Source organism: Thalassophryne amazonica, chromosome 4 (genome assembly GCF_902500255.1).
Source record: "Thalassophryne amazonica chromosome 4, fThaAma1.1, whole genome shotgun sequence".
In the NCBI taxonomy this organism is placed as follows: Eukaryota; Metazoa; Chordata; class Actinopteri; order Batrachoidiformes; family Batrachoididae; genus Thalassophryne; species Thalassophryne amazonica.
In genome coordinates this window covers 13457717-13480365 of record NC_047106.1, presented here as the reverse complement: position 1 = coordinate 13480365, position 22649 = coordinate 13457717, and the positions used below count along the sequence as shown (strand labels likewise).

General features: G+C 44.4%; 1 protein-coding gene across 3 annotated transcripts in view; it reads left to right on the top strand.

The window, feature by feature from the left end:
• The first annotated feature begins 14409 nt into the window (after positions 1–14409).
• The window catches only part of LOC117509421 (roundabout homolog 2-like), a 191410-nt gene continuing 183170 nt past the window's right edge, over positions 14410–22649 (top strand). For all 3 annotated transcript variants that reach the window (XM_034169112.1, XM_034169114.1, XM_034169113.1), the window contains exon 1: positions 14410–14764. In XM_034169112.1, the coding sequence (XP_034025003.1) occupies positions 14710–14764 (55 nt within the window). In that variant the 5' untranslated portion in view covers positions 14410–14709. The remainder of the gene's footprint in view (positions 14765–22649) is intronic.

The following is a 22649-nucleotide window of genomic DNA, read 5'->3' as shown; positions in this document are numbered from 1 at the left end:
CCAAAATTCAAGTCCACAGTAAAACAGGAAATGTTCAAATGTCAAACACTTCCTGGATTGACAGATGAGATCCCATGGAATCTCGCGAGAACTCAGTGGTAAGCTCACACTCAAACAGGAAGTGCCAAATTCACAGTCACAGTGAAACAGGAAATGTTGAACACTTCCTGGCATGGGTGGAGTTAGAGTGGAGGCCGGGGTTTCACTGGACTCCCCTGAACTCTGATTGGACACATATGATTGACATGTCACAGCACCACATGTCTGGTTGAAAGACCTGCATTTTCAAATCAGTGAGTCACATTGACTGCTAGGTTCCTCCTGTCCAGTAGTTTGTGCTGTGTACCACAAAAAGTTCTAATCCACCTTAGTAGAAAAAGAAAAATGTTTGCTTCAGATCTGAACTGAACACGTCGTTTAAACTATGGACTTCTAATCCCACCAAACTTATACTGGTGATGAGTAATCGACCATATTTTATGTCAGAAATGAGGTCCAGGTTGTTAAAAGCAGCATTTCTCCTTTAATTCAGGTTGCCATGTCTGTCTGTTAGCTGTTTAAGAGTGCAAACGTTTAATCTAACAGACAGCAGCTGGTTCATGCTCTGTTGGCTTATTAGTGTAGCAGATAACTGAAACAATCCTTCAAACGGTGATACAAGCATCAAATTCAGCACAAATACAGCTGGAGAAAAATTAATGGAGCAACTTTAACTTTTGACCCCTGTACAAACTGAAACTGACCTTTGTCACCATTCTTATCATTTATCATGTTTCCATCCACTGACTTGTCTAAAGAAAACTGGCAATAAAACTGATTATTATTTACAGGTTTTATCAAGTTTTAGAGATTTGCTTTCAGTTTGAGTTTGAGGAAGATAATTGTAGACATTTTTATACTTTATTTTTTGTTTTTCTTGTATTTAAAATGGCATAAACAAATTAAAATGTGTGAAATACCAAGTGTTCCAATACTTTTGGAGGGCACAGTATCCTAACCTTATGATGAGTGCAAAATGAGTGTAGTATTATTACTGTTTTGTTTAAGAATGTCCATCCATTTTCTTCCACTTTATCCAGAGTCGGGTCGCAGGGGCAGCAGCTCAAGCAAAGCCGCTCAGACCTCCCGATCCACACACACCTCCCCTTGCTCCTCCGGGGGAACCCCAAGGCGTTCCCAAGCCAGCCGAGAGATGTAGTCCCTCCAGCGTGTCCTGGGTCTTCCCCGGGGCCTCCTCCCAATGGGACATGCCCGGAACACCTCTCCAGCGAGGCGTCCAGGGGGCATCCGGAAAAGATGCCCGAGTCACCTCAACTAACTCCTTTTGACATGGAGGAGCAGCGGCTCGACTCCGAGCTCCTCCAGAGTGACCGAGCTCCTCACCCTATCTCTAAGGGAGCGCCCAGCCACCCTGCAGAGGAAACTCATCTCGGCCGCTCGTACTCACGATCTCGTTCTTTTGGTCATGAGCCAAATCTCATGACCATAGGCGAGGATCGGAACGTAGATCGATCGGTAAATCGAGAGCTCTCTCTTCACCACGATGGTCCGATACAGTGACCACATCACTGCAGATGCTGCACCGATCCGTCTATCGATCTCACGCTCCATCCATCCCTCACTTGTGAACAAGACCCCGAGATACTTAAACTTCTCCACTTGAGGCAAGGACACTCCACCGACCTGAAGAGGGCAAAGCACCTTTTTCCGGTTGAGAAGAATGTTCTTAATCTTAATCTTTTATTATACATTCCAAATCTAAGGTGGAACTCTACTAGTGTTTACTAAGGTACACCGAAATATCTTTAAAAAAAGAGAGAGAGAGAGAGAGAGAGAGAGAGCGAGAGAGAAGAGCCACTTAGGTGCCTGGTCTTGAGAACCAGGGATGGTAGGTTGAAAAGCTTTTTAATCCCATGGGAACTCTCCCTACCCACCCAAGCAGCTCAAGAATATGGACAGCATGTGTATAAGTAACTTTTACATGACAATTTATATGACAATATTGAGATACAATAATTTGGCCATATTGTACAGCCCTACTGTCAACTAGCTGAAAACTTTGAATATTAATTTACATCTACATTTAAAAAAATGCTTAAAGTGGTGGGGGATTAAGAGGGCTGTAATGAGGGGGGTAAGCTGAAAAGCAAAAAAAAGAAAAATGCTTAAAAAGGTGGGGAGTATGGGCCCAGAAGCTGAAAGGTAAAAGAAGGAAAATGCTTAAAAAGGCGAGGGTTTTTGCTATGCTAATGCTCTGCTGAAGAATTTACTCAAAATAAAGTCTGAAGGACCTAAATGACACGGTGCGATGCTGATGAGCTTCACTCATTCATGTCCGCGACATATGCATATTAAATGCATATGTTTTAACACATTGTATTTTATTGCACGTCTACTGTGGAATTTCTAAATCAATCAACCAATCAGTACAAAAGGATACATTTCTACGATCAGCATGATGCTATTATAGATTAAAACGTGTTTTACAAGATTTCAGGCCAATTTGTCTAAAACCTACTGGCAATTATGAGATTGTTTTCAGTAAAAATGAATATTTTAGGGCCCTGTCCCACTGGGGAGAGGATTAATCGCGCATGAATTGAGTATACAAATTACGGGCATTCATTGTCGTCCGCAACAAAAATGGCCAAAAATGACAAATGTTCCAGTATGAATTATGGATATATGAATAATATATAGCGAATATATGATGAACAATCATGGTTGTATAACGCATGTAGTGAGGAAATGGATCCGACGCATTGCGATTATCACGACAGTATTGCGGGTGTATTATGAATGCATCACACACGTGTTGCACGTGCACGGCATCTGCATTGCGGTTATAAAAGAAGCACACTCACTCCTTTCGGCATCACTAGTCACACCAACAATACAGCCTCTGGAGCATTTGCTGGAAATGGAAAAACATGCCTCTGCGAATAATTGCAGACGTGTGCGGATGTCAGCCGACTCATACAAGCATGTTTCACGCATATTGCGGATGTTAAGCGAATATGAGCCAATTTTGTGTGCAATCCATACGCAAATCCTCCTAAAGGCCAGTGGGACCGGTTCCACAAACTATCTTAGTTTGAAAATGTGAGTTTTTTAATGGTAGTTTTATAGATGAGAAAAGTTGCTTCCTACTAGTATCTTTTTCTTTCTTTCTTTCTTTTTTTTTTGAGGATCAGTGACAATATTACGCTGTCATTCCATGAATGAGCAGGATCCATTCAGCAGACGACTGAATTGTGATGAATCAGATTCCACTCCCTCCCCCCCCCCCCCCCCCAACCAGAAATTTCTGGATCCACTCTGCATTTTGGGTCCCATCTCCAATGACATGTCTAAATCCTACAATGACTAGAATCCTGTTTTATTTACATCAATCAAAATCACACAGTGTTTCAGTGGGATCCACAACATGACCTCATGATCCTCGGCCTCCTTTAGCAGTAACGGTACTTGTAATAAGTGTAGCTTATTCGTAGCTTTGGAGGCCAGGCTGGGCGAATTGGAGACTCGGCTCCGCACCGTGGAAAATTCTACAGTTAGCCAGGCCCCTGTAGTTGGTGCGGACCAAGGTAGCTTAGCTGCCGTTAGTTCCCCCCTGGCAGATCCCGAGCAGCCGGGAAAGCAGGCCGACTGGGTGACTGTGAGGAGGAAGCGTAGCCCTAAACAGAAGCCCCGTGTACACCGCCAACCCGTTCACATCTCTACCCATTTTTCCCCACTCGACGACACACCCGCCGAGGATCAAACTCTGGTTATTGGCGACTCTGTTTTGAGAAATGTGAAGTTAGCGACACCAGCAACCATAGTCAATTGTCTTCCGGGGGCCAGAGCAGGCGACACTGAAGGAAATTTGAAACTGCTGGCTAAGGCTAAGCGTAAATTTGGTAAGGTTGTAATTCACGTCGGCAGTAATGACACCCGGTTACGCCAATCGGAGGTCACTAAAATTAACATTAAATCGGTGTGTAACTTTGCAAAAACAATGTCGGACTCTGTAGTTTTCTCTGGGCCCCTCCCCAATCGGACCGGGAGTGACATGTTTAGCCGCATGTTCTCCTTGAATTGCTGGCTGTCTGAGTGGTGTCCAAAAAATGAGGTGGGCTTCATAGATAATTGGCAAAGCTTCTGGGGAAAACCTGGTCTTGTTAGGAGAGACGGCATCCATCCCACTTTGGATGGAGCAGCTCTCATTTCTAGAAATCTGGCCAATTTTCTTAAATCCTCCAAACCGTGACTATCCAGGGTTGGGACCAGGAAGCAGAGTTGTAGTCTTACACACCTCTCTGCAGCTTCTCTCCCCCTGCCATCCCGTCATTACCCCATCCCCGTAGAGACGGTGCCTGCTCCCAGACTATCAATAACCAGCAAAAATCTATTTAAGCATAAAAATTCAAAAAGAAAAAATAATATAGCACCTTCAACTGCACCACAGACTAAAACAGTTAAATGTGGTCTATTAAACATTAGGTCTCTCTCTTCTAAGTGTTGTGTGTGGGCCGCTGAAGAGGAGGTACTGCTGGCCCATCACCACCAGAGGGCGCCCTGCCTGGAGTGCGGGCTCCAGGCACCAGAGGGCGCCGCCGCCTGATGAGAGCAGCCAGGATGACAGCTGTCACCATTACTGGACACAGCTGACTTCACTCAGTACGGAGGTATATCAGCAGGACAGCGTCTCCACCTCAGTGCCGAGATATCACCTTGAGTTTAAGGTAATCACCTCTGCAACAGATACTGTATCTTTGTGACGATACATTATAAACTTTTCAGGACAGCGGAAGGCCAAGTGTTCGGATAAGTACTCACCTTTCCTGCTTCAGTGTGACAAGAGGTGGAGGTGGCTTTGCCCCTCTCATCTACTGGGTGCGGTCGCATCCCAACCTGTGTGTTTGTGTTCTTTCCCGCCAGCAGTACCGGATCCGACGAGCGGAGGCAGTGGCCACCTGGGAATTCGGGACTTGGCGGTTCCAGTACTTCTGGGTTTCGGTGGCAGAGGAGATCTGGGTGGTTCCGGTTCAACTAGGACGGACGTCTCCTACCTTCGGGCCTGCCCACAAGACACCAGCAGATTTCGGCTTACAAATTGCTAATTGTTGTATCAGTTGTGCTATTTTCACAACAGTAAAACTTGTTCTTACTTTTCTCCATTGTCCGTTCATTGCGCCCCCTGTTGTGGGTCCGTGTACCTACACTTTCACAACACTAAGTCCCTGTTGGTAAATTATATAATAATTGATCAACATATTGATTTATTCTGCCTAACAGAAACCTGGTTACAGCAGGATGAATTTGTTAGTTTAAATGAGTCAACACCCCCGAGTCACACTAACTGTCAGAATGCTCGTAGCACGGGCCGGGGCGGAGGATTAGCAGCAATCTTCCATTCCAGCTTATTAATTAATCAAAAACCCAGACAGAGCTTTAATTCATTTGAAAGCTTGTCTCTTAGTCTTGTCCATCCAAATTGGAAGTCCCAAAAAACAGTTTTATTTGTTATTATCTATCGTCCACCTGGTCGTTACTGTGAGTTTCTCTGTGAATTTTCAGACCTTTTGTCTGACTTAGTGCTTAGCTCAGATAAGATAATTATAGTGGGCGATTTTAACATCCACACAGATGCTGAGAATGACAGCCTCAACACTGCATTTAATCTATTATTAGACTCTATTGGCTTTGCTCAAAAAGTAAATGAGTCCACCCACCACTTTAATCATATCTTAGATCTTGTTCTGACTTATGGTATGGAAATAGAAGACTTAACAGTATTCCCTGAAAACTCCCTTCTGTCTGATCATTTCTTAATAACATTTGGGTAGTCCATACTCTGATGGACTACCCAGCAGTAGGGAATAAGTTTCATTACACTAGAAGTCTTTCAGAAAGCGCTGTAACTAGGTTTAAGGATATGATTCCTTCTTTATGTTCTCTAATGCCATATAACAACACAGTGCAGAGTAGCTACCTAAACTCTGTAAGGGAGATAGAGTATCTCGTCAATAGTTTTACATCCTCATTGAAGACAACTTTGGATGCTGTAGCTCCTCTGAAAAAGAGAGCTTTAAATCAGAAGTGTCTGACTCCGTGGTATAACTCACAAACTCGTAGCTTAAAGCAGATAACCCGTAAGTTGGAGAGGAAATGGCGTCTCACTAATTTAGAAGATCTTCACTTAGCCTGGAAAAAGAGTCTGTTGCTCTATAAAAAAGCCCTCCGTAAAGCTAGGACATCTTTCTACTCATCACTAATTGAAGAAAATAAGAACAACCCCAGGTTTCTTTTCAGCACTGTAGCCAGGCTGACAAAGAGTCAGAGCTCTATTGAGCTGAGTATTCCATTAACTTTAACTAGTAATGACTTCATGACTTTCTTTGCTAACAAAATTTTAACTATTAGAGAAAAAATTACTCATAACCATCCCAAAGACGTATCGTTATCTTTGGCTGCTTTCAGTGATGCCGGTATTTGGTTAGACTCTTTCTCTCCGATTGTTCTGTCTGAGTTATTTTCATTAGTTACTTCATCCAAACCATCAACATGTTTATTAGACCCCATTCCTACCAGGCTGCTCAAGGAAGCCCTACCATTATTTAATGCTTCGATCTTAAATATGATCAATCTATCTTTGTTAGTTGGTTATGTACCACAGGCTTTTAAGGTGGCAGTAATTAAACCATTACTTAAAAAGCCATCACTTGACCCAGCTATCTTAGCTAATTATAGGCCAATCTCCAACCTTCCTTTTCTCTCAAAAATTCTTGAAAGGGTAGTTGTAAAACAGCTAACTGATCATCTGCAGAGGAATGGTCTATTTGAAGAGTTTCAGTCAGGTTTTAGAATTCATCATAGTACAGAAACAGCATTAGTGAAGGTTACAAATGATCTTCTTATGGCCTCGGACAGTGGACTCATCTCTGTGCTTGTTCTGTTAGACCTCAGTGCTGCTTTTGATACTGTTGACCATAAAATTTTATTACAGAGATTAGAGCATGCCATAGGTATTAAAGGCACTGCGCTGCGGTGGTTTGAATCATATTTATCTAATAGATTACAATTTGTTCATGTAAATGGGGAATCTTCTTCACAGACTAAGGTTAATTATGGAGTTCCACAAGGTTCTGTGCTAGGACCAATTTTATTCACTTTATACATGCTTCCCTTAGGCAGTATTATTAGACAGCATTGCTTAAATTTTCATTGTTACGCAGATGATACCCAGCTTTATCTATCCATGAAGCCAGAGGACACACACCAATTAGCTAAACTGCAGGATTGTCTTACAGACATAAAGACATGGATGACCTCTAATTTCCTGCTTTTAAACTCAGATAAAACTGAAGTTATTGTACTTGGCCCCACAAATCTTAGAAACATGGTGTCTAACCAGATCCTTACTCTGGATGGCATTACCCTGACCTCTAGTAATACTGTGAGAAATCTTGGAGTCATTTTTGATCAGGATATGTCATTCAAAGCGCATATTAAACAAATATGTAGGACTGCTTTTTTGCATTTACGCAATATCTCTAAAATTAGAAAGGTCTTGTCTCAGAGTGATGCTGAAAAACTAATTCATGCATTTATTTCCTCTAGGCTGGACTATTGTAATTCATTATTATCAGGTTGTCCTAAACGTTCCCTAAAAAGCCATCAGTTAATTCAAAATGCTGCAGCTAGAGTACTGACGGGGACTGGAAGGAGAGAGCATATCTCACCCATATTGGCCTCTCTTCATTGGCTTCCTGTTAATTCTAGAATAGAATTTAAAATTCTTCTTCTTACTTATAAGGTTTTGAATAATCAGGTCCCATCTTATCTTAGGGACCTCGTAGTACCATATCACCCCAATAGAGCGCTTCGCTCTCAGACTGCAGGCTTACTTGTAGTTCCTAGGGTTTGTAAGAGTAGAATGGGAGGCAGAGCCTTCAGCTTTCAGGCTCCTCTCCTGTGGAACCAGCTCCCAATTCAGATCAGGGAGACAGATACCCTCTCTACTTTTAAGATTAGGCTTAAAACTTTCCTTTTTGCTAAAGCTTATAGTTAGGGCTGGATCAGGTGACCCTGAACCATCCCTTAGTTATGCTGCTATAGACGTAGACTGCTGGGGGGTTCCCATGATGCACTGTTTCTTTCTCTTTTTGCTCTGTATGCACCACTCTGCATTTAATCATTAGTGATCGATCTCTGCTCCCCTCCACAGCATGTCTTTTTCCTGGTTCTCTCCCTCAGCCCCAACCAGTCCCAGCAGAAGACTGCCCCTCCCTGAGCCTGGTTCTGCTGGAGGTTTCTTCCTGTTAAAAGGGAGTTTTTCCTTCCCACTGTAGCCAAGTGCTTGCTCACAGGGGGTCGTTTTGACCGTTGGGGTTTTACATAATTATTGTATGGCCTTGCCTTACAATATAAAGCGCCTTGGGGCAACTGTTTGTTGTGATTTGGCGCTATATAAAAAAAATTGATTGAAATTGATTGATGACAGGCCTGTGCACGGACCTGCTCAGATGATGAGGAGTTCAAAAGCATCCCTACAGCTCCACAGTTATGTCAGAAGAAATGCAACGTAAAATTGTGAAAATAAAGAGGAGACCAATTCCTGAAATCCAGCTCCAGACTTCATCTCTGATCTCTGAAGAGCACAGACGCTCTGCTGCTGCTGAAGAAAGGAGGATGGATCACTGACAGCAACCTCTACAGGAGCCAGTGACCTTCCACTAGATGATGTTTGCCAAAAATGCATGAAATGATTCCTCTGCATCTGTGTAGAAATATGCATTTGCTACTCTGTTGGACATATTTTCTTAATTTTCTCTTCATGTAAGTGCAAAGAAAAAGACATCCCACTGAAGCATCTGAGAATATGAACCAAAAATAAAACCACCATTCCCAATTTGATGCCACCAAGACTCCAGGAGCCTCATGTACAAAGGCTGCGTATGTACAAAACGCAATGTACGTCCATCTCCACGCTAACGTTCAGATGTATCAAAAGTGAAATGACCTTGGAAATGTGCAGTGCGTCAGGCAAAAATCCTGGCTGGCGTATGCACATTTCTACAGCTATTGTTCCACTGCCGACTCATAGAGGTGATGCTGGGAACCATTAATTGTGTGAAAACAAGCAGTCATCAGAGTGATGTGCACATCAGAGACACACTGATGAACAATTAGCACACCCACGTGTTTGCAGTTATATGGGTGGATAGAAAATCATGCACAAAGTGATGAGGAAAATGTCACTGACAATAGCTGTGCTAGCGTTGTTAGAGGACCTTGCAAATGGTGCAGTCTGACGTGAGCACGTATTTAGGGAATGTGAATGTCATCCTGGTACATCACATTCCAACATTAAAGCAGAATTTGCAGTGACAGCCAGTTTCCCTAATGTAGTCAGAGCTATTTACTGCACACTTATTGCTATAAAGGTGTTTTTGTTAATAGGAAACATATTCAATCCATCAATGTTCAAATCATATGTGATCCACAAATGCACTGGGTTGGGTTGGGAATCGGCCAGAGGCTGCCACGGTCCGCAGTGGATGGCTGCTTGTTGGTTAGTCTATTTGTGTAATTGTTCCTAACGATAATCAGCACGGGCACATTTGGGCATGTGTGCATTCAAATATGTTTTTTGTTATTATAATTAATGTGTTTTGTTTTTCGTGATGGTGAAACTAGAGCTGCAGAGCTTTTTAACAGGCCCCAGATTGTCTCCCTGTGTCCAGTATTTGTCACTAAATGCATGTGTAATGTTGTGAATGTCACACACTGTCAGCCACCACACACCTAATATCTTTTTACTTCAGTGTGTGTGTGTGTGTGTGTGTGCGCTGCTCTGAGCCTCAGCATTTGTACACATGGATGCACTCATTTCATTTTCATTTTGCACTGTGGCAAGCTGTGTGAGAGAATGGTGAACGAGCTACAGCTTTCTTTGTTTTTGCACGCTGCCTCTACAAATGCTTTAATTTTTACACACGACAACACAGAGACAATAGTGGAAGTCATCAAACACACTACACTCCACACTTATGGTACCAGCAAATAACACAAACAAATGATTTAAATGCATTTGCATATTCAGATGGGGCATGGACAGAGAGGAGTTTGGTACATCTGCATGTGCGCTCAATTCCACGCTGAGTGGGATGTACAAAAGGAATGTGCTTGGATCCATGTGTACGCACACTTTGATACGTCTGAATTTTTTTGTGCTCTGTGTGTGTGTGTGTGTGTGTGTGTGTGTGTGTGTGTGTTTTGCAGTACTCCATGTTTCAGTAGTAGATCTACGCAACTCTTTGCACACGAGTCCCCTGGTCCTGTTGAGATGTTTCTTCTTCTCCTTTGTGGCCTTAAAACTTGACACACCTACCGATTGGAGCCTTTTGTGTCTTTTTCTTCTGTTGCATCCTGTGTCAGATATCTGGGCTCCTCTTCTGTTGCTCAATTTCCAGTTCTATTGATGGGGACAAAAGATAGCAGGCGAGTGACCGTCCAGAAGTCACTCTTCATCACCAGCTGTCACCGAGACAATAAGTTGGAGCGTGTTGTGCCCACAGGAGAGTGAGTGCAGTGACCCCCAGGGAACAGTGCGTCCACAATTCCCTGAGAGTAAATCCAAGAGGATACCGGAGGCTCAGCCAGGGCCAGACTGTGGATCAGTGTGAAACAGCAGCTGCTGAATAAATCACCTCTGAGTCTGTGAGGAGCAGGATGACCAAGGCCACATTCTCCATCAGCAACCACGAGAACAGACACGGCGATCAGCCCGAGAGTGCGGCGAGATTATGTTATTATGACAGTAATAATCAGAATTTCATGTTGTTACTGTGACTTACTATCTCATAATAAGGATTTATTATGTTGTTATTAAGACTTGCTGTATCATAATCATGATTTAATATGTTGTTATTATGACTTGCTGTATCATAATTAAGACTTACTTGCTCATCATTGTTCCTTATCATCTTATGGTGATAATGACTCAGTAGCTATGTCATCCACATGGCTGTCTCAAAATGATGTCATCAGTATGACTTAGTAATTCTAACTTTCAGTCTCATAATCAGGATATGGTATGGGCTCCAATAAATAGGACTTAGTGAGTGATTATTACAACTTATTGAATTATGAAAATAAAACTCATTTGGTCATAGTTAGCAGCATCTCATGGTTACAACTTACTATCTCATACTTATGACAGTCTCAAAGTGACAACTTGGCTATCTTTATGACTTACGTTTGCTTTGCCATCTTATAAGTAGGACTAAGTACGTTGTTACAATTTACTATATAATTATGATTTGCTAGTTCGCAATTGTGACTTAACACCCCATAATTATATTATATTAATGACTGCCTTAAATGATGACTCTCGCCTAACTATAATTTAGTACGTATGACTTACCATCCTATAGTGAAGACTTAGTATGTTAATTAAAAGGTGTTGTATCATGATTATGACTTGTTCTGGTAGCTAACCAGGCTAACCTCTACTTGTTCCTTATGCCAGGCACTAATACTGAAAGTTTGACTTTATTCTTGTTCTTTTGACTGAACTCTCAAAATGAAAAAAAAACCCAAAACAAAACAAAAAACAAAAAACCCACTCTTCATTTTTTTAACTTTTGCTTGTATCCTGACTTTTTTCACATTCAGCAGTACAGGGCCACTATACCCACTGAAGTTGTGTGTCTTTTTTTCCATTCGGCAGTACAGGGCCACCATAGAGGCAGAAGGTGTGTGTCTTTTTCCTTTTATTCATTTGGCAATACAGGGCCACCGCAGGAGCTGAAGGTAGATTTTTTTTACTTTTTTTATTTGGCAGCACAGGGCCACCACAGGCACTGAAGGTGTTTGTCTTTCTTTTTTCATTCAGCAGTACAGGGCCACCATACTGTCTGAACGTGTGTCTTTTTTTTCCTTTTTTTAATTCGGCAGCACAGGACCACCGTAATCTCTGAAGGAGTGTTTTTTCATTCAGCAGTACATAGCCACCGTACTCTCTGGAGGTGTGTTTTCTTAATTTGGCAGCATAGGGCCATGTACTCCCTGAACGTGTGTCTTTTTTCTTTTTTCATTGGGTAGTACAGGGCCACTGCTGGAGCTGAAGGTTTGTATCTTTATTATTTTTTCATTGGGCAGTACAGGGCCACTGTACCCTGTGAAGGTGTGTGTGTGTTCTTTTTTCATTGGACAGCACAGGGCCACCACAGCCTGTGAAGGTGTGTCTCTTTTTTCATTGGGCAGTACAGGGCCACCGTACCCTGTGAAGGTGTGTGTCTTTTTTTTTATTGGGCAGCACAGGGCCACCGCTGCCTGTGAAGGTGTGTGTCTTTTTTCTTTTTTCATCGGACAACACAGGGCCACCGTACAGGCTGAAGGTGTGTTTTTTTTTCTTTTTCATCAGACAGCACAGGGCCACCATACCCTGTGAAGGTGTGTGTGTCTTTTTTCTTTTTTCATTGGGCAGCACAGGGCCACCGTGCCCTGTGAACGTGTGTGTCTTTTTTCATTGGACAGCACAGGGCCACCGTAAAGCTGAAGGTGTGTCTTTTTTCTTTTTGCATTGGACAGCACAGGGCCACTGTACCCTGTGAAGGTGTGTGTCTTTTTTCAATGGACAGCACAGGGCCACCGTACCCTTTGAAGGTGTGTGTTTTTTTTCTTTTTTCATTGGACAGCACAGGGCCACCATAATATGTGAAGGTGTGTGTCTTTTTTCTTTTCTTGGACAGCACAGGGCCACCGTACTGTGTGAAGATGTGTCTTTTTTCTGTTTTCATCGGACAGTACAGGGCCACCGTACAGGCTGAAGGTGTGTGTCTTTTTTCTTTTTTCATCGGACAGCACAGGGCCACTGTACTGTGTGAAGATGTGTGTCTTTTTTCTTTTTTCATCGGACAGTACAGGGCCACCGTACCAGCTGAAGGTGTGTGTCTTTTCTTTTTTCATTGGACAGCACAGGGCCACCGTACCAGCTGAAGGTGTGTCTTTTTTCTGTTTTCATTGGACAGCACAGGGCCACGGTACTGTGTGAAGGTGTGTGTCTTTTTTCTTTTTTCATCGGACAGCCACAGAGCCACCGCACTGTGTGAAGGTGTGTGTCTTTTTTCTTTTTTCATCGGACAGCACAGGGCCACCACGCCAGCTGAAGGTGTGTGTCTTTTTTCTGTTTTCATTGGACGGCACAGGGCCACCGTACTGTGTGAAGGTGTGTGTCTTTTTTCTTTTTTCATTGGACAGCACAGAGCCACCGTACTGTGTGAAGGTGTGTGTCTTTTTTCTTTTTTCATCGGACAGCACAGGGCCACCGCGCCAGCTGAAGGTGTGTGTCTTTTTTCTGTTTTCATTGGACAGCACAGGGCCACCGTACTGTGTGAAGGTGTGTGTCTTTTTTCTTTTTTCATTGGACAGCACAGAGCCACCGTACTGTGTGAAGGTGTGTGTCTTTTTTCTTTTTTCATCGGACAGCACAGGGCCACCGCGCCAGCTGAAGGTGTGTGTCTTTTTTCTGTTTTCATTGGACAGCACAGGGCCACCGTACTGTGTGAAGGTGTGTCTTTTTTCATCGGACAGCACAGAGCCACCGTACTGTGTGAAGGTGTGTCTTTTTTCTGTTTTCATTGGACAGCACAGGGCCACCGTACTGTGTGAAGGTGTGTGTCTTTTTTCTTTTTTCATCGGACAGCACAGGGCCACCGCGCCAGTTGAAGGTGTGTGTCTTTTTTCTGTTTTCATTGGACAGCACAGGGCCACCGTACTGTGTGAAGGTGTGTCTTTTTTCTTTTTTCATCGGACAGCACAGGGCCACCGTACTGTGTGAAGGTGTGTCTTTTTTCTGTTTTCATCGGACAGCACAGCGCCACCGTACTGTGTGAAGGTGTGTGCCTTTTTTCTGTTTTCATCGGACAGCACAAGGCCACCGTACTGTGTGAAGGTGTGTGTCTTTTTTCTGTTTTCATTGGACAGCACAGGGCCACCGTACTGTGTGAAGGTGTGTCTTTTTTCTGTTTTCATCGGACAGCACAGGGCCACCGCACTGTGTGAAGGTGTGTGTCTTTTTTCTTTTTTCATCAGACAGCACAGGGCCACCGTACTGTGTGAAGGTGTGTGTCTTTTTTCTTTTTTCATCAGACAGCACAGGGCCACCGTACTGTGTGAAGGTGTGTGTCTTCTTTCTGTTTTCATCGGACAGCACAGAGCCACCGTACTGTGTGAAGGTGTGTGTCTTTTTTCTTTTTTCATCGGACAGCACAGAGCCACCGTACTGTGTGAAGATGTGTGTCTCTTTAAAACTGGACTCCTGGAGGTTGGAGGTTCTTCTGCTGAGCTGATCGGAGTCGCTGCGCTTCAGATTCACAGAAAACCTGAAGCTGCTCGAAGCGCAGACAGAGAGACGGAGATTATCTGGTTCATAACTGGGATTAAAAATGGACAAAGCTCGTGTTTTGTTCGGGGCAGCGTGACGCCGTCAGACGGAGTGATGCTGCACACTTTTGTTATCAGACTCGTCCACAGGGCGGCGCTGCTGCCGCCGCCGCCGCTGCCCGTCACAATGTGTCTGTGGGAGTGACACCAAAGTTTGAAAGATCCAAGCCGAGCGTCTGGGTCCGAACCGGCTCCGTTTAGCCGCTTTGCAGCTCTTTATGACCGGAGGCTCTTGTTGTTTTTGGACTGTGGAGGATTTGGGAATGTGAGGAGATGAACTTTGGAAATTTACTGCTTGTGACTCTCTCATTCATCACCACCGCATCAGGTATAATTTAAACACTTACATTAATGAACTTTTAAGAATAAAGTAACGTGTCGATTCGACTTAATGTGGACTTTAATGAACACAAATCATTTCCAAAACAGGGGCGTAACCACTAGGATTTTGGACAAGGGTGCCCATGATCATTATGTTCTCTGAGCTACAGTTCATCTATCGTTGTCAAATACATGAATAAAATCAGAGTGCTGTTATATTATATGCCCTCATCTTAAAGGTTCAAGGTATTTTTATTTAATTTGGGGAATTTCACAATTTTGTTTAATCATGTTGTTTGTATACTTTTCATTTGTTAACCCAGTCCTTTCCACTGGTCAAAGAGTGTTTTGCAGAAGTGCATTTCCAGTCCACCATGATCGCAATGATTTATGGAAATGAAATTCGAGACATATTGACTTGGAAGCGACGTGTCTGGACACGTGAGTTTGGATGTCTAATCTGGACACATGGAAGGGAATGTGGGCGGGTGAATTTTCTTGGCGAGAAGGCATCGCAGAGAGAGAAGGTTGTTTGCTGTCCTTGCTGTTGCAACCACATTGAGTACCACCACATTAGAGTGGACACTGTGGACAAAATGGTTTCTAGTGATCTCTGAACCACGCGACCTGTAATCAGGGAACCACTACGATCTTGGAACCACTACACAAAACTTATGAAGAAGCTCCTTTTTTCTTTTTAACTTACTTCTAACTGAATGGTATGTACTCTTCAACCTGTCTTAAGGTCCACTGCAGAAAACTCACTGTGCGTTGTAGCAGTTCCAACTCCAAGATGGCTCCAAGATCGTATCCGTTACTGAGGTAGTTTGGTTCCAAGGTCTCCAGTTATCGGCAGGCTGATCCCTGAGCAAACAGGATTCTAGTCACATTTGTGTTCAGTCTTTGGTAAATCCAGCTCAAATCCGGTTTGCACCCCATTTAGACTGAAGTTGGAAACCACCAAACCGGATTGCCAACCTCAGTCTGAATGGGATTGAACACTGACGGCGATCCTCGGATGTCATCGTGATAAAGGGGCCCGTGTTGGTCTGCCACCAAATGACAAGTGACGATGACGGTGACAACTTAGACATTAGTGTCCTCGTTATGCCGCCAAAGAAAGGTTTAAGACTCAGAAGAGTCCTTATGAAGACAGACAGACGCACACACGGAGTCTGTATGGCGTGACCTCCTTGTACGGCGTGACCTCCTTGTATGGCGTTTGACGACTCCTTTGTCCTTTCAAACAAATACAAATGTTCTTGCTGAATGTAAACCGTTTCGTGACAGCTACGGCCTCTGAGTCCAACAAAACAAATTGTGAAGTGAAATGTCACACATGCATTAATTTGTAATATTTAAATGCGTGTACTGAAAGCTGAGAGGACAGAGGTTTTTCACAGCGTGCGTCCCCGGAGCACCGAGGTAATGAGACGTGTGAAGGCCGCCGGGCTGCAGGGTTAAAAAAAAAATCGGATCTGCTGTTAGAATTTATTCTCTGAGTAGCTTAAAATTCAGCGGTGGACACAGACTGTCGGGGATGGTAGCGTCCTCTGAAAAGCCCCCCCCCCCCTCAGGAAACCAGCTTTGTGGGTGCAAACATATTAAACAATGAGGTTAAAAATTCCATTTTTTGATTGCTTTTGAGAAATGGGATTATATTTTTAGCCATTTCTTTCTTAGCATTTGAAATATCCCAACCTTAATCCAAATTCAAATAAAAAGCAGAGGTCAGCAACACAATTCATAAAAGCACAGATGTTGAGGGTTTTTTTATCCTCAAGTTCTTTGTCAGAACGTTTGACACATAAATAGGACTTTATTTTTCCTGTGCTTTCACTAAACCAGAATCAAATGATACTAACGTCAGCTGAAGTATAGCGAAAACTAAAATTGCAAAACCTCCAGTGAAGTGAAGAAGAATGAAGTCTGATACGGTCCTGAGGTCCTCAGGTTTGGTCACAGGTAGTGGATGAAAGTCTACGAGTCCCCAGGAAGGGACACCAGTCAAGCACAGGTTACTTCCCCCAGCTAAGACCTGTACCCATTTCCAGCTGAGTGGACTGGGACAATTTTCCTTGTCCAAGGACGCAGACAGGTTGTGTGACCGGGAATCAAACCCAGGTCCACATACTGGTAGCCCAACACCTTATCTCATTGACCCACCCTAATTTCCGATTTCCTTCCACATTTAGGTACTCATGTATTGCCACAGGGGGCGCACTACTTGTTTTTGCCTGAATTTTACAAGGTTGACAGGCGAACGCATCTCCACCTCCTTTGAAAGCTGCGGTGTGAAAAAAGACATCATTAACATATTAAAACACATCGTGTTAGTTTATTTTTGCATTTAATATGACAGATTACAGTAATTTTTTGGCATCATGGTTTACTTCTGTGAGGCTTCCCTGTGCTGGTCACATGACATGAAGAGGAAAAACGTCACGAAATATCTGCAGATGAAGACCGTCATTTGGGTAAAGTTCCCTAAAGACAGTTTGTGTTCGATGCACAACAGTTAAATGTAGATGCAACTGCTGCTGGTGAACCAAAATACTTCTTTTGGAACAAGATTAGGATTAGGAGGAGTGAAACGTAAACCACTGATGGAGCAAAAAGTGTTGCCAGCAGATGGGAAGAAACACTGCCGGATAGGTCCCGATCACCCGGGAGGAATAAATGGCATTAGACAATTCTCAATCAAGTAGGAGGACATAATGCCACAGCACAGCTCTCGATCACCTGGAAAGAAGAGATACTGCCACACTGCTCTCGATAGCCGGTAGGAAGAAACACCACTGCACAGCTCTTGATTACCCAGGAAGAAGAAGCACCGCCACGCAGCTCTCGTTCACCAGGGAAGAAGAAATTTCCGCCGCGCAGCTCTCGATCACCAGGGAAGAAGAAACACCAGCACACAGCTCTTGATCACTTGGGAAGAAGAAACGCTGCCACAAAGCTCTCTATCGCCTGAAGGAAGAAACACCGCCACACACCTCTCAAACACCTGGGAAAAAGAAACTCTACCGCAAAGGTCTCGATTGCCTGGCAGGAAGAAACACTGTCGCACAGCTCTCGAACACCTGGGAAAAAGAAATCACCGCAAAGCTCTCGATTGCCTGGTAGGAAGAAATGCCGCCGGACAGCTTTTGAACACCTGGGAAAAAGAAACTCCACAGCAAAGCTCTCGATCACCAGAGAAGAAGAAATGCTGCCGCAAAGCTCTCCATTTCCCATTGGGAGGAGGGCCTCGGCAGCCAGGAGAAAGAGACACCGACTAGCAGCTCTCGATCACCCAGGAAGAAGAAACACCACAGCACATCTCTTGAATGCCCAGTAGGAAGAAACACCGCTGCACAGTTCTCGAACGCCCGGCAGGAAGAAACACCGCTGCACAGCTCTCGATCATCCAGGAAGAATAATCACTGCTGCACAGCTCTCAAATGCCTGGTAGGAAGAAACACCGCGGCACAGCTCTCAAATGCCCGGTAGGAAGAAACACCGCGGCACAGCTTTCAAATGCCCGGTAGGAAGAAACACCGCCGCACTGCTCCCAAACGCCCGGTAGGAAGAAACACAACGCCTGGTAGGAAGAAACACCGCCGCACAGCTCTCAAACACCCAGTAGGAAGAAACACAATGCCTGGTAGGAAGAAATACCGCCGCACAGCTCTCAAACACCCAGTAGGAAGAAACACCGCCGCATAGCTCTCGATCATCCAGGAAGAATAAACACTGCTGCACAGCTCTCGAATGCCTGGTAGGAAGAAACACCGCGGCACAGCTCTCAAATGCCCGGTAGGAGGAAACACCACTGCACAGCTCTCAAACGCCCGGTAGGAAGAAACACTGCCGCACAGCTCCCAAACGCCCGGCAGGAAGAAACACAACGCCCGGTAGGAAGAAACACCGCTGCACAGCTCTCAAACGCCCGGTAGGAAGAAATACCGCCGCACAGCTCTCAAACGCACGGCAGGAAGAAACACCGCTGCACAGCTCTCGATCATCCAGGAAGAATAAACACCGCGGCACAGCTCTCGAACGCCTGGTAGGAAGAAACACCGCGGCACAGCTCTCAAATGCCTGGTAGGAAGAAACACCGCGGCACAGCTCTCAAATGCCTGGTAGGAAGAAACACCGCTGCACAGCTCTCAAACGCCCGGTAGGAAGAAACACCGCTGCACAGCTTTTGAACTCCCAGTAGGAAGAAACACCGCCTCACAGCTCCCAAACGCCCGGTAGGAAGAAACACCGCTGCACAGCTCTTGAACGCCCGGTAGGAAGAAACACCGCTGCACAGCTCTTGAATGCCCGGTAGGAAGAAACACTGCCTCACAGCTCTTGAACGCCCGGTAGGAAGAAACACCGCCGCACAGCTCCCAAACGCCTGGTAGGAAGAAACACAATGCCCGGTAGGAAGAAACACCGCTGCACAGCTCTCGAACGCCCGGTAGGAAGAAACACCGCTGCACAGCTCTCGAACGCCCGGTAGGAAGAAACTGCGTCACAGCTCTTGAACGCCCGGTAGGAAGAAACACCGCCGCACAGCTCCCAAACGCCCGGTAGGAATAAACACAATGCCCGGTAGGAAGAAACACCACGGCACAGTTCTCAAATGCCCGGTAGGAAGAAACACCGCCTCACAGCTCTTGAACGCCCGGTAGGAAGAAAGACCGCCGCACAGCTCCCAAACGCCCGGTAGGAAGAAACACAATGCCCGGTAGGAAGAAACACCGCCTCACAGCTCCCAAACGCCCGGTAGGAAGAAACACCGCTGCACAGCTCTCAAACGCCCGGTAGGAATAAACACCGCCGCACAGCTCTCAAACGCCCGGTAGGAAGAAACACAATGCCCGGTAGGAAGAAACACCACCTCACAGCTCCCAAACGCCCGGTAGGAAGAAACACCGCTGCACAGCTCTCAAACGCCCGGTAGGAAGAAAGACCGCCGCACAGCTCCCAAATGCCCGGTAGGAAAAAACACAATGCCCGGTAGGAAGAAACACCGCTGCACAGCTCTCAAACGCCCGGTAGGAAGAAATACCGCTGCACAGCTCTCAAATGCCCGGTAGGAAGAAATACCGCTGCACAGCTCTCAAACGCCCGGTAGGAAGAAACACCGCTGCACAGCTCTCAAACGCCCGGTAGGAAGAAATACCGCTGCACAGCTCTCAAACGCCCGGTAGGAAGAAATACCGCTGCACAGCTCTCAAACGCCCGGTAGGAAGAAATACCGCTGCACAGCTCTCAAACGCCCGGTAGGAAGAAACACCGCTGCACAGCTCTCGCATACACGTGAAATTCCATCTTCATTCTCAACAAAATACTTTTCCAAAATGTTTTGAAAAATGGGGGCCATCTTATAATCAGGGCTGTCTTATATTTGAGTTCAAAATTTTAATTTTTATCTATTATTTTCTGTGGCAGATTATATTTAGCTTTTCTTTAAAGTGTTTTGGGGGGAAGAAGGGTTTGTTTAGTTTGGCACGTCCCGCAGGAATGAGGAGGACATACTGTACTCTCGCGTCGGAATGTCCTGGGTGTCCTGCGCAAAATTCAGCCTGAAGAGGGGGTGAGTGGATGCATGAGCACGTCCACCTCAATATATATTTCAATAAAATGTCTGATTTCATCACAAATAAAAAATAAATCACGAATGACTCACCTGTTTTGGATATGGTACCGTCTGGCACCAAACAGTGCAAATTCTCAAATTGACATCGTTGTCATGAGACTACCAGCGCAGGTAAGACATGGAAACAACAAGGATAATTATAACATTATAACATTTATTTTAAGGTGGGAGTTTAACCAACTTATATTAAAAAGGGACGGCATGGATACAGTAGCATCCTCTTCTTCTCTGCTGTTCTGATTTTGTGAATTGCGTTGGACCTTTTTCAGCACAAACGTCACAGATGGCGTTTGATTTAGCGGGCTGCTCTGTCCCATTCCGTCTCAGTTAATGTGCTTTGCGCCAACGTCATGCATCTTATTTTGCTTGTCTGGATTCGCACTCAGCAATTGACGTGTTCAGTGTGGAACTAATTGATGCTTAACAACCTTTAGCCGGCGCTTTGCGTCCTCTCCGTCCTCCCTCTCATTACTTGGTGACGGATACGTCTCCATGCTGACTAAAGCCGCTCTTGGCCCCTCTTGGTGAATTAATCGTGGATGATGGAGCCGCTGCAGGAACTGGTTAGTCCCCTAATGTGTCACTTAAGCAGGCAGCATCTCTCTTGGTTTCTGTTTGGTGATGTCAAAAGAAATCGTTCAAACTTCTCTGTGTTTGTAAGTGTCCTGTAAATGTGAATTGTAAATGACAGCTGAATCTCAGCGGACGGCTTCAAGGCATTTGCGCTGCATCTCAATTTCAGTGAAGTTAAGAACCGCTGCGGCTGCAAACACGAGGTGGAAGGACAAAAAAGCGATCTGCTCTCAGATTTAATTAATCTGAGTCACACGGGAACAAATGTGCTGCTGATGATCTCAGCCCAGTCATGACTCAGCAACATATATTCAGAGAGAAGAACCTTTACAACACAGACAGTTTACCGACAGATGACGATCACGCCCAACACGGCTCCTTGGATGATGGAGACTAAATGCAACTTTAACCACAAATCACTTCCGTACTATAAGTGGAACCAAACGGCGATCGTATTGTTGTTGTACCTCGCCAATCAAGACGCATATCTTTATTCACACAGTGTTGCGTTTATACACAAGATACTAAGTAAAATTTGCATCACAGTTAGCGGTTGACCTCTGACCTGGCCAGGTTTGGCAACAGCATCAACATTCTGGCCATATGGCACTTTTCTTTGTGCAAGTGTTGAAGACCTCATTGGCTTTATAAGACTAAAGACACGCCCACATTTCACCAGGCAGCAGCAGCAGAAGGCAAACAGAGCCCAACCGATATGGAATTTTGGGGGGCCGATACAATAATGATATTAGAAGTAAAAAAAATTTACAATACCAATATATCTGCCGATATATACATAAAAAGTGGCCATTATTCCTAACTTTTCGTTATCAAACCATTATGATAAAGAAATGTAATTACGGCTTGATGTTTTACAATTTAAATATGAAATTTATTAAAAAATAATAAATATAACCAACAGCTAACCAGTTTGTATCACTCTGCCTTTACTCAGGTTGGCAGTCACCATGTCGCATTACTCAACATTTGCATAAAATAGACATCTCGTCTATTCTGGCTCCGCCTAGCTGGCGGCATAGCGACCACTTGTCTCTTTTTTCTCATAGAACCCCCACTGTGATTGAAAATGAACGGCAGCTAGTCACTTTACCTCTGTCTTTTCTGAAGTAACTAAGTTGTGAAGGGGGTCCCAGCCATGCTTGACAGCATTGTAAACAATGTAGTCAGAGCATCCTCTGCTGGACAAACTATGTAATAACACCATTTCCACCAGCCAAAGGGTTTTCTGCATTGTTTATTCAGTAAAATAAAAGTTTTCATATCTGCAAAAATACACAGTCTGCAAAGTCCACACAGTTCTGGGAAAAAATTTTTTGTGAGAGCTGCTTAGTGCTTCAAAGGTTACAACACAATGCTTTCACAGCATTAGCTTCCCCACATTTTCAACTTTATAGTTTCACAGTAATGTCCTTCCACTTTTAAAAAGCAATGTGATGAAAAAGGTTCAAGAACCTTTGGTCCAACCTGCGGTGTTCCTCACCCAACATCAGGCTAATAGTAGACAGGTTCCTTATGGAATGATATGTTCATTAAAGGTTTTTGGAGATTTGGAAAACTTTACATTTTTAGAAAGCTTATGAAATGAGGAATACAAAAAACAATTGTACCAATTTTTTTCAAAGGCCACCATTTTAGATTTACAAAATTGGCAACCTACGGAAAA